General features: G+C 45.2%; 2 protein-coding genes across 2 annotated transcripts in view; both read left to right on the top strand.

Moving 5' to 3' along the window:
• The window catches only part of LOC118979843 (protein FAM205A-like), a 12,758-nt gene extending 7,082 nt beyond the window's left edge, over positions 1-5,676 (top strand). The window contains exon 5 of the mRNA XM_037036145.1: positions 5,626-5,676. Within this exon, the coding sequence (XP_036892040.1) occupies positions 5,626-5,676 (51 nt within the window). The remainder of the gene's footprint in view (positions 1-5,625) is intronic.
• A 79-nt stretch (positions 5,677-5,755) lies between these two features.
• Positions 5,756-11,746, top strand: LOC118979815 (protein FAM205A-like). The gene is made up of 4 exons (XM_037036086.1): positions 5,756-5,899; positions 6,536-6,581; positions 7,103-7,163; positions 7,984-11,746. Exons 1-4 carry the CDS (start codon positions 5,756-5,758, stop codon positions 11,744-11,746), a joined length of 4,014 nt encoding a protein of 1,337 aa, XP_036891981.1.
• The last annotated feature ends 368 nt before the right edge of the window (positions 11,747-12,114 follow it).

Raw genomic sequence — 12,114 nt, 5'->3', positions numbered from 1 at the left:
GTTCCTCTAATTTGTGACTATAATCTACCAGTTCTGTGAGCATCCTGATAAATAGTGTCCTGAATTGTGCTTCTGACAGGCTGGCAATTTCTTGGTCGCTTAGAGTTATTGGCTCTGGGACTTTGAGTTCTTCTCGTGCCATCTTTCGGGTTGTTTGTGCCTGTTCCATAGGAGGATCGGAGCCCTAAAGTGTTCACTAGAACAGGGCAATGAAGTCGCTGGGTTGTGACGTTGTATGTGGGAGTGGGGTCAAAGAGGGACAGTGGCTCTCACTGGTATTGCAGGGCAACTAAGTCGCTGGGTTGTGACGCTGTATGTGGGGGCGGGATCAAAGAGGGACTATGGCGTCCTGTCAGCCGCCTGCCGCCACGGCCCTGACGGGTGCCACAGTTGCTGCTGTCACCCGACCCAGGCGTTTCGTCCCACTGCACGCGAGTGTGCCACCGCCGTCAGCCCTCGCCCCCTGGGGCCTGCGTGGTCTGTCTCACTGTGCGCGAATATGCGCCCGCGGTCTGCCCCGCACCCCAACTGGTTCCCGTCTGCCTGCGCGCCTGGGTCGGGGGCCCTGTCCTGCCCGACCCTGCTCGCTGCTGGCTCCGCCCCTCTTACTGTCCCGTTGAATGGTTAGATGTAGTCGGACTTCCGTATAATTCAATTTTCTGTCCTTTGGTTGTGTCTTTGTTTCTCCAAATCTTTGTTGTATTCAAACTTGGTTGTGGGAGAAGGCACAGTGTTTCCACCTATGCCTCCATCTTGGCAGAAGTCCTGAGTCTCCTATTTCTGTGATTTCTAATGAGACTGAGAACCTTTTCATTTGCTTACTGGCCATTTAGATTTTTTTTTTTAATGTGAGGTGCCTATTCAAGTCTACTGGGTTGTATGCCTTTTTCGTATTGATTCGTAGAACTTCTTTAGATATTCTGAACACAATTGACTTACTGGCTAAATATTTTATGTACATATATAAAATTATATATGTACATCTTTCCCCCTCCTATGACCTGCCTTTCTACTCTCTTAATGGTATCTTTTGATTAATAAAAGATCTTGGCTTTAATGTAGTCTGATGCATCAATCTTCCTTTATAATTATTGTTTTTCATATCCTTTTAAAGAAAGTTTTCCTAGTCTCAAGGTCATGAAGGTTTCTATGTTATATTCTAGAAACTTTCTGATTTGTTGTGACCACCCTAAAGCAGCAGGATGAGGCCCCACCCAAAATTTAGCTCAAATGCCAAGACTGGCAATTTCCCAGACACACATCAGGAGGGCATGAGAAGGTTTATCACCTACATAATTGAGGTCTCTGAGGAGAGCAGGGCAGATTCTGAGCAAGCAAAGAATGGAAATGGTCCCATTCTCACTCTCTTCCTCTTCTGGGATGCCAATTGCACATATGTTAGAGTGATTTATCCCACAGCTCTTGGATACTCTTTTCTGTTGTTTTTTCCCCCCTACATTTTCCTTTGTGTTTCGGTTTGTAAAATATCTAATGAATTATCTTCAGGTTCACTGATTCTTTCCTCCTCTGTCTCAAAACTACTGATGAGCCAGACAAAAGAAATTGTTAGCTGTGTTACCATGTTTTTTATTTCTAGAATTTCCATTTGATTCTTTGAGTTTCCATCTCTGCTGAGATTACCCATCTAATCATGAAGGCTATCCATCTTTTCTAATATTGGGTTGGCCAAAAAGCCCATATGGTTTTTTCCACAATATAAAAGACATTTTTCATTTTCAACAATAATTTTATTGATCTGAACATTTTGAGTATGTTGGCTATTTCCCACTATTGGCTTCTAGTGTATAGAGGACAGGGGTTTTGCTAAACATCTTCCAGTGCTTAAGACAGCCCCCAAAGAATTATTTGGCCAAAATGCCAATAGTACCAAGAAACTTTGCAAACCACTTTTGATATGTTTGATCAGTCACAGCATCTTCTCTATATACTACACAAATCTGTTTTTGCATTTCAGATGCAATTTTACCTTTAAAATAATAAAGCACAATACACTAAAAATGTTGCATATCATCTTCCATCTTCAATGTTAAAATGGCTACATAAAAATTCACCAATTTCATGTTTTTACATGGGTTGGCCAAACCCATGTAAAACAGGTACAACAGGTGTCATAATACAATCTAACAAAATCATTTCAAATTAAGTTTAAAACATGTAGGTACTACTAGAGCCATCATACTGAAAAAACTACACAAACTTTTTAGCCAACCCAATAAATCTTTAATATATTAATTATAGTTCCTTTAATTCCAATATCTATATCATTTCTGAGTCTAGTTCTATTAATTGCTTTTTTAATAGTGTGTCAGTTTTCTCTTCCTTCTTTGTATGCCTTATAATAATATTTTGTTGAAAGCTGGACACCTATTGTAAGACAGTAAAGACTTAGATAAATAGTCTTTATGCCTGGAAATGGGCAACCATTTTCTTCTGCTAGGACTTGAATATAAGAGATTGAGTCAATCTACTCAGGTTTAGGTTTAGGTTTTTTACACTATGAATACTATCAGTGCACAACGGGCTTCAAGTTTCTCAAACATTACCTATGTTTGTGGTTGAGGCTGGTTTATAAGAGATTTTATCAATGTCTGCTCCATCCTCAGTTTTATATCTTCCCTTTGGGCCTACTACTCATAAACTGTCTCCTTCAGTGCTCTTGATGCCATTTCAGCAGTAGACAGCTGTTATTTGTTATTCAGTGACCGATTGGTGGTTAGGGGTAGGGATCTCTGATTTTCTGACTCAGTATCAGTTTTAGCTGGGCACTGTACCCCTGGGTCTTAAGGGTCAGGCCTTCTCCATCATCTTACCCCACCCTCTGCTGAAAGATCTCTAATGCACAAGGGAAACTTTCTAAGGACTCACATCCTGCACCCAGTCTTTCTTTACTGTGAAACACACAGTAAAATCCATGGAGAACAGCCTGCAAGTGCATGTGAATTGCCCTTGTAATTGTGACTCCCAGAGTTTCTGTATTCTCATGCTGGCATTCAGCAATTCCTTAAAACTTATAGCCTAATTCTTACCAGCTTGATGGTGCCAAGGAAGGAAGTCATCCCCAAATATACAGGTGCCCTTCCATAATATCTCCTTGGAGGTGATTATCTCTCTTACATTAAGATTAATTAGGCTGGCTCTGACTGATGTGGCTTAGTTGGTTGGATGTCAACCTACAAAGTGAAAGGTCATCAGTCTGATTCCTGGTCAGGGCACGTGCCTGGGTTTCCAAACAGGTGCCCAGTCAGGTTGCATTCAAGAGGCAACTGCTCCATGTTTCTCTCTCGAATTAATGTTCCCCCCCTCTCTTCCTCCCTCCCTTCCCCTCACTCTACAATAAATAAATAAAAATATAAACAAACAAACACATAATCTTTTTTTAAAAGCACTTATAATAAGTAAAAGCTCAATAATCTGTGATTAAAGAATAGAAACATATATTTAACAAAAAAAGGATATGAACATACTAAAAGGTGATTAACCTATCTTAAAACAAATTTGTAAATATATAAGATACAACTTATCACTCCTCAGGTTGACAAAGATAAAGAATTTTATAATATTGAATCAACAAGTATGGGAAGAGAGGCACCATTACACAATTTGGGTGAGAGTGAAAATTCATTCAATTGGTGGGGAAATAGGCAGTATCAACATTTAAAATTGTCACACCATTTCATCCATCAATTCAACTCTTAGGAATTTTATAGATGCTTATTCCTGTGTATGAGGATTTACATACATGGAGTTTATGTCAACATTATTATTCAGAGAAAAAGATTGTAAATAAATATCCATGAATTGGGATTGAAGATAAAGTATGTTGAAGTTCTATCAAAGAAGACCTTATAGCCTCAAAGATAAATTCATATAATTAAATAAAACCAGAAAGAGAAAACAGATCTATCACATCTTTTCATTTGTACAGAAAATATGTTTATTTACATTTCTCATGCTAAACTAATTTTGAGAGATACATGGGAAAGAAAAAAGAAGACAAGGATGGGAAAGAGACATAACACATAACTTTTTTTTGCCTTTTGAATTCTGTACCATCATAAAACCAATTAATTTCAGTTATTGAAATCAATTAAATGCATTGAACTGTCATGAAAAGGCCTCATGTCTCTACCTCCAATCTTTCTCACAAGTCCTCTCTAATCTACCCACTTAAATGTCTGCTAAAAATGGACTGCACTTCCTACTGCTAAATGTTGATAAGTGTTCTGCACGTTGATAAGTTTTTCTGCCACCTGAAACATGTTTCTTTGCTCCACAGCCTATACTTTGAGACCCAAATCCAATGTCACTCTACCCAAGAGCCTTCTCTGACGATCCTGATCTTCACTATGCTTTCTCTTCTCTGAAATGAGTGTTTGTGATCTAGGTCTCACAAATGAGTATATAATTCTATTTGTTCTAGGCTGTTGGCTCTTGCTTTATGTGAATTGGTCTTATGTTGGAAACCTAGTAGTTAAGTGTTTTGAGAGCAGGAAGGAGACAGGATTCAGATGTCTTTGTACCCTTGACACAGCCCAGCTCAGGGCCAGCTGGGTGGAGGTCTGGATGCTGGAAGAAGAAGCAAATAACTTCTTAAAAGGTTTTTGAGTCTCAGAATTTGGACTGTTAGACCATTATGACCAAAGCAAAACACTCTCAAGGAAATTCAGGAACCTGGGATATTAGAGTCATATCATAAAATCCAAAGAGGCCAAGCAAGTAACATAATGTCTAAATTAGTAGTTGAGTTATAGGTGTGATAGGTCCTGGAGCTGATTGGAAAGAAAGAGAGTCCTGCCTAAAAGTTACCCAAATCAGGTTTAAAAAAACTCCTCAGGTAAACAGCACATATGCAGAGAAAATATGTAGGTCCACGAGCAGCAATTAGGTTGTGACCCGTAATTGGAAGTGGTTACTTATGTCCCTAGGGAAATCATCTTCCTGGCCACGCAGAAGGCTGTCACATGAGTAGAAGCAGCTCTAGGACAAAAAGGAATAAAAGAAAAAGAGAAAGGGAGAAGGGAAGAAAGGAAGAAAGAAGCCAAATTCATTTGCCTCGTTAAAAGTAGTGTTTAAAAATCTCTTCCCACCCCAATGATGGCTTCCTTCCCCCATGTATATAAGTTTAAAGCTGTGCCACGACCACCTTGGCCTTTCCTCACCACATCAGCCATGGGCCCCTTATGTACCTCTAATTTCTAATCATCATTGCCTATTACATCAAGACTCCATTTCCAAGCCATAACCAGACTCTGCCCTCCCTAAGCGTGTGTGTGCTTCTCAGATACATTTCCAGTACAAGCAGGGGAATTGGTGGAGTTTCCTCTGTCCCTCTTCCTCAGGAGGTGCCCTAAACACGCAGTTTTCTAGGGATGAGTGGCCAGACAATTGTCATGAAGGAGAGAGCTGAGCTATCAGTCTGGTGTAGGGTGTAGAGGGCGAAGGCAAAGTGGGAGCAGAGACACTGCCTGTGAGCAAGCGCATTTGGTCTCTGGATCTGTAACCCTTACAAGACCACCAGACACCCTAATCTACAAACCAAATCACCACACACGCTTCCCAAAAAAGGATAAAACTCTTTGACACGACACCTGCCTTGTGGAGCAGAAGAACTTTGTGATGCAGTCTGGTGACCTGGTTCCGTCCTCTGTGAGGTAAGAGGACAAGTCAGGATCTAGGATCCTGACAGCCTGGATAAAGGAACGGCTGGTCTCCTTATGCGCATGTGGTTTAGGTCATGCTAAGTTTTACTTTTGTTCTTTGGAATGTTGGCTATTTCTTATATATATATGGCACCATCTTCATTATTATCTTAATTATCTGGCAAGTGAAAAGGAGTTACCAAGGATTAAGGTTGGAACCTAAAAGAAGTTGCTGCCTGGTAGGGAGATATTAACTCTACAATTGAACTAATTAAATCTCAGATAAGAAACTTTTTAAGATCTCAGAGTCTGTTTTTACCTTCCTCACCAATTTTTATACCATACATTCAGTTACCCTAATATGGTACTTTTCTCAGAACCTAGAAATAATTTCTTACCAAGCCACCCCTGCAGTGTATTCTAACTGAAAAATCTAGAACCTCTCTATCTACCTTGGGTTGCGACCTGGATGAAATGGAATCTACCTCCCTGGATCTCAAAAGACATCCCAATATGGGGGCTTACTCTAGTTGGTGGACTTAGTAAGCAAAAGTCCTAAGGCTGTTAGAACTAATTACCATTACCATTGAATCTATTCCCAAATCCCTCCCGTCATGGTTAGCCCCCCAGAGGACTAGTCCTGGGAAGGGGGACAGGAAATATGGAATAAAGGGAGCCTTGAAGTAAGTGAGAAAGAACTAGAAAATGAAGTGTTGGGGTGAAAAGGGTAGAGCAGAGGAACAAAATGTAGATGAGTGTATTAAGTAGAGACAGGCACAGAAAGGAATTAAGAAATTTGTATTGGTTTTGTCTTATTATGAACATGAAAAGAATACGGTGTCCCACCTTCACACTTTAACTTTTTTGTCTTTAAGTATCACCGAAAACTCAAGCAAAAGGCTAGAGATGCAGCATTAAGAGGTAAAGTACCAGTGCCTTCTCTGACTCCCCTCCACTGTGGGCGAGGTTCCACGAATTTTGTCCTTCTTTGCCCTCTGGTGCCAGGAATAGGTACTCTAACCACAAAAGTTTCCAATTCCCCAAGTTCACACATTCTCCCAGAAGAATTTCTAGGGTGGGAAATCAGAGCCTGGGAATATTCCAAAATTCACCACCTCAGCCCAGGGAGTGAAGAATAGAGAAGTAAGACAGAAGTCCTTAGCTGTGCCATTTACTAGTTTCACAGAGTTTCACTCCAGCTCTAGGTCTTTTATCCATGAAATGGGCATCTGAAGATCCGGCCTCACCCACAGTGTGGCTGTGAAGACCTAATGGGATAGGTCTAGGACAGCACACCATAGCTGGTTGAGTTGGACACAGACATGCCTTAGGGCATTGACTGTTGGGGTTTCCAGTCTTCTCTCAATCAGAGGCCTTTAGCTTCTATAGGATGTCCCTGGATCCTCTCTCATTCCATGTAACACTGTCTCCTGGTTTCTCAGCTCGGAGACTTTCCTGGAAAGAAGCCGAGAAGCCATGGGAGCTGCTGTCTGTCATGAAAAGGTGATCAGTTGCTCTTTGTGGTACTCCGGCTCCAGCCTGGATCATGATGGTTTCTCTGCTTGGCCTGGGGCAGGGATGAGGAGAGGGATAATAGCTGGAAGGGAGTTGGACACAGTGGGGGCTGCAGCAGGGTTGAGAGGGTTGCCAGGGCAAAGGGGGCTCAGATGACTCAGGAGGGAGGAGTCTCCCAGTTCTGGGCTAGGCTCTGGATGCTCCAGAATTCAGAATTTGACTATTGCTTAATTCATCAAACCTACCTGGGTTTGTACTTAGCCATAAGACCAGTTATCCAGCTAAGAGAATGGGTGAATAGTGCATAAATAAGTCATCACTGTCATAGTCTCCTTACAGCCACACCCTTTCAAGGGCAGACCCCTGGGCCCTGCTGACATCACCTTCCCTGGTGCTGTCTCGAGGAAGCTCAGTTCCTGGGACATCTCTCAGCCAGGAGCTTAACATCTCATCCTCCTGTTAAGAACTCTAGAGAATGTGATTGGCTCCCCAGAGGTGTTGTATACACCTCACAGTCCCCAGGAAACAGAGTTCCCACAAAGACCTCATTTTTTATAGCTTGGAAATACTGAATGCCATGCTGTGGCCTTCTTAGCCCCAAATGAGACTGAGACCAGGTTCTGCCTGGTGATGGTGATGGCCCTAGGGAAGTCCTATCAGCAAACCACTGGCACCCCATCTCCCATCTCTTGGTTAAGCTTCTTAACACAGGGCAGTGACAACTCATCCACCTACCAGTCACTCGTGGCCCTGTGTTCCCATGTGTTGCTGAGATCATCAGTAACAGTTGCCATGTTTTCTCCTCCAGCCAGAGCTGGCTTCCCCAGGAGGGAAGTGTGCGGAGGCTACTGTGTGCAGATACCTGCTGCCAAGTCTGCAATAACATGGCTCTGGAGATCCAGCAGCTGCTGGTGGGTGAGAACATCCTAATCTATCCCACTTCAATGGGGCCGTCACAGGGCTCCTCTTGCCTAGAGATTTTGTCCAAGTCTAATGTATCTTTTGAACACAGTCTGGATCATCACTCCACATGCTTGCTTCAATCTGCAACCCCTTCAGCATCACAATTAATGGATCAGAAATATTTAACCCAGCCAGTTACCTGGTCAGTGGTCCAATCAGCTGACACAGTTGGTATGCAAGAACACTGGGCTGAAAATGTCCATCTAGGACAAGGATTTCAAGTACAAGATATGCCCGAGCTCCAAAAGACTATGTCTTCTTCAAGGTTTGAGGAATGTAGGATTCCTGTGAACCAGCAGGAGGTTATGCAGCAAAACCTCAACCTTATGTACGGGAACCAAGGTCAGCAGCCCTTGCATCCCCAGGACCCTCTGCTGACCCTGAACCAAGATATCACTACCATAACACATCCTATAGCCTTACCTATGCTCACTGTCCTCCCTACCCACCTGCCATCCCCCAGTCCTGAAGTCCTGAGATTTCTGGAGGTACATGTAAAAAAATGGATGCATTTCCAGAGGTGGGGGCTGCCCAGACGGGTAGAGGAGTCCCTGAGGAAGCTTATGCCAAACCCGCCATTGTTTTACCAACCTCTAAATAACGAGCCAGTTTCTTTCATCCAAGATGATACTTACAAATTCTCTGCTGCGAAACTTGCCTCTACTTCCTACCAGACCTGGGGTTCATGTATGGCTGGCCAGGCAACCCAGACATTCTGGGTTTCTCAATGGTCTCTTACAGACCCAATACAAAGACACCACTACCACCAAAACCCAAACCACATGGCTCTGCCCTTGCCCTCTCTAGCCCTTAAAGACTTGGGTGGCCTCTACCCACTTCCTGGGCAACAGACTGAGGACTCAGTGGGCCATTTGCAGCAGAAATACAGCCAGCTATTCTGTGGACTCCCTTCTCTGCACAGTGAGTCCCTGGCTGACACCTTCTTGGGCTCTCAAGGCCATTCCACAAATAGAAGCCTGTCCAGGCTCCCCTTGAAGGGTCCTTTTCACCTCAAGGACCTCTCCTTCCTCCCTCTGTTGCCTAAAACTCCACCCCAGTCATACCCACCCTCGCCCCCATCATCCCCAAATTGGGTCATGCCATGTGACCATCCACCAGCTCAGCTCAATGTCCCACTTCTGACTCTGGCCCAGTGTGAAGCCTTAGAGTGGCACCTACTGCAGAGGCAGCTCCAGTGTCAATGCAGTTTGCCAGCTGTTTTCCAGAGAGCTCAGCACACCCAGGGCCCTGTGACATATAAGTGTGGTGACACAGCCCAGCCTCTGGGAGCTGTGAGAACTTCCTGGCCAGGAAAGCCCATCTCCATCTTCACAAGAGAACTACTCCTCTTGCCAGACCACGCCCGGAGGTTGCTGGAATTCCACCTCCAGAGGCAGTTGATTCACCATCGCTGGGGCCTGCCCCCAAAGATCCAGCAGTCCTTCCAGTTGCTCCTGTCCCCAACTCACCAGCAGACTTCATCCTGGAGCAGCACAGCCCTAACCAGTGTGAGTGGTCCCCACCCCTCAGCCCTAGAAGCCACTGGTGCTGGTGACACTTTCTCAACATTTGAGCACCGAGTCCTCATGCCACACTTATTTGACCAGGTCAAGGCAATACTGAAGAACCACATTGATGCCAAATGTAGGCAGATTCACCAGGGCAAGGTCCCTGACCATGCATATGGGTCTTGTGAGTGCATCATTCCCGGGGGTCTCGAGGTGGCTACCTTCCACTGCACCCCAGAAAGCAAGCCCCTGGAGCTACAGGCAGCAACCAACACTGACCTACAGCAGAAAATTATGTCCAGGATGCCGACATCCCTAGATCAGCAACAACAGACCTCACCAGAAGCTGTCATTGAACATCCAAAGCTACCTCAAGCCCTGTCCAAGGAAGCCATTGAGGAACTGAAGACAACTTTACGGCACAAGTATTTGGCCTTCTTGTCAGGGTTGCCTCCTCTATATTATGTGGCTCCCTCCAAGGCCAGTACCCGAGCAATAACTACTGAAGCTATAATTACAGACGTGGTACCTGAACCTGTTGAAAGCTTAACAGAACCTCTGACTGCATTTCCAGAAGTGGGGGCTGCCTCTGACACTGAAAAGAAGTGTCCAAGCCCTGGGCCATGCTTTCAAGGTGCCAATGGCACTTGTGCAGAAAATGCAGATGATATTCAGCCTGAAGTGCTGGTGGAAGGAATGATTGAGATGGAGCCTCTAGAAAGCCAGACACAATCTGCCAAGCCCTACCTCCTCAAGAAATCCATCTTGGCCAAACTAAATTTCCATCTGAAAAGGAAAATGCTAGAGATACAATGGGGAATTCCCATAAAGGCTAGGGAGTCCAGGAAACAAACTGTAGTAATCCCAAAGAACACATCCACACAGGAGTCTCTTGGGAGTCTAAACAACCGAGGAGAAGCATTGCCCCAGAAACTCCCCATCCCACCAAACATTCCCCCGGCCCCAGATCCAAAATGGCTCTACCTTAAAGGACAGCTGGCCCTTGAGTCAAACGCAGTGCAGCCGAACCAGAAGCAACCTAGTTCCACAGCAGCACCCCATGCCTCTGCCCACGGGTCTTCCAAGATGTCACAACCCAGTGGGGACATGACAGAGGGCCAGGTGCTTTGTGTTCAGTTGGAGGCCAGTGTGAACAAGCCCAGCCTGGAGGAGCCCTGGAGCTCTGAGTCCCAAAGCCCTGGCAAGAGCAAGTATTCAGCCCGAGTCCCCAAGCTGGCTGAAAAGGAAAAGGACCCAGGGAGACCCAAATTGGCAGGAGACCATGGAGAGGGAGATGCAGGGTTTGTGCTCTCCTCAGCAAGAGAAAAAAGCCACTCTGCTGAAGCCCAGAGGCCAGAAGGGATGCTCCTGAACAGGATACCCCATAGCCCCTGGCGACGAAGACATAGCTTGCACCTTGATGTTCCCCATCAACACTGTTCCCGGCATCGCCCTCAGCTGAAACCCCCAGAGCCACCTCCAGGAGTCCTTGGAGGGGAGAAATCTAAGAAGAATGGCCTGCAAGACAGTCAAACCAGGCTCAATGTCAGCCTCAAACCAGCAAGGATCCCTCAGGATGCCCAGCCTGTGGGGTTCCAGGTGTCACAGGGCCATCTCATTCAGCATAAGCCATCACAGGGCCAAATTTTGCAAGGTCGGGTTTTGCAGAGGCAGGTGATGCCTGTTCCTTGTCACATGAGGCCTATGCTTCCAGAATCAGGCTTGAGAAGTAGGATGAAGTCCTTTGTGCAGGGTATAAACCTCAAGGCAAAAGGGCACAAGGAACCTATGTTTTCAGCAGCTGAGAAAATGGCCCACAGCAGAAAAGAAAATGTAGAAAAGAGGCTGGCTCCAGCCAGAAGTTCCATGGACAGAACTAAAACAGAGAAGGCAAGAGGGAACCTCAAGTCCCAATCTCCCCCTCCTGAGAAGCAGATGGGCCTGTACTTCTTGTGTGGCTCCCATTTTCCAGAGAGTAGGCTCCGGCACCGCTCCTGCTTCAATCCACTCCACTCTGCCTCAGGCTTGGGCCACCTGCGCCACTGCCCTCGGCACTGTCCTCAACTGGCTTGTGCCACCCAACCAGGGAACCCACCCTAACTCTCCACTCTCACCTCAGAGGGAAATACTGGCCTGCTCAAGAGGACCCAGCACAATCAAAAGATGTTGTAGGCTCCTCAGTGTCTGTGTCCCTTGAAGAAGACTGCTACTGTCATTTTTATTCATGTGCAGGTACAACAGAGTGCCACTCAAAATACAGCTATATGTCTAAGCAAAGATTTGTCTGCCTGCTCCTTCTCTCCACTGTGATGTGTTAAAGGAAGGCATGAGGGAGGCTAAAGTACCCTTCCTATCTAGGGAAGAAGTTTAACCCACACTTAGGCACAGTCAGCATTTCACACCAAGTCCTCCCAGCCCCTCCCTGGACAGTGGATAAAGAGACTTGAGCAGAGAAGGAAGACCCTTGT

Source organism: Sturnira hondurensis, unplaced genomic scaffold (genome assembly GCF_014824575.4).
Source record: "Sturnira hondurensis isolate 20B ecotype Veracruz unplaced genomic scaffold, ASM1482457v3 Scaffold0022566, whole genome shotgun sequence".
Classification (NCBI taxonomy): Eukaryota; Metazoa; Chordata; class Mammalia; order Chiroptera; family Phyllostomidae; genus Sturnira; species Sturnira hondurensis.
Note: the sequence above shows the minus strand (reverse complement) of the source record. Positions and strands in the feature narration are given on the sequence as shown.

What these genes read in the sequence shown, in the direction of transcription:
- LOC118979815 (XM_037036086.1), top strand. Translation starts at nt 5,756, where the DNA reads ATGCTAAGTTTTACTTTTGTTCTTTGGAATGTTGGCTATTTCTTATAT. An exon ending in CTAAAAGAAGTTGCTGCCTG is followed by an intron (nt 5,900 to 6,535) that starts GTAGGGAGATAT and finishes TTTGTCTTTAAG; the next exon opens with TATCACCGAAAACTCAAGCA. An exon ending in TAGAGATGCAGCATTAAGAG is followed by an intron (nt 6,582 to 7,102) that starts GTAAAGTACCAG and finishes CTGGTTTCTCAG; the next exon opens with CTCGGAGACTTTCCTGGAAA.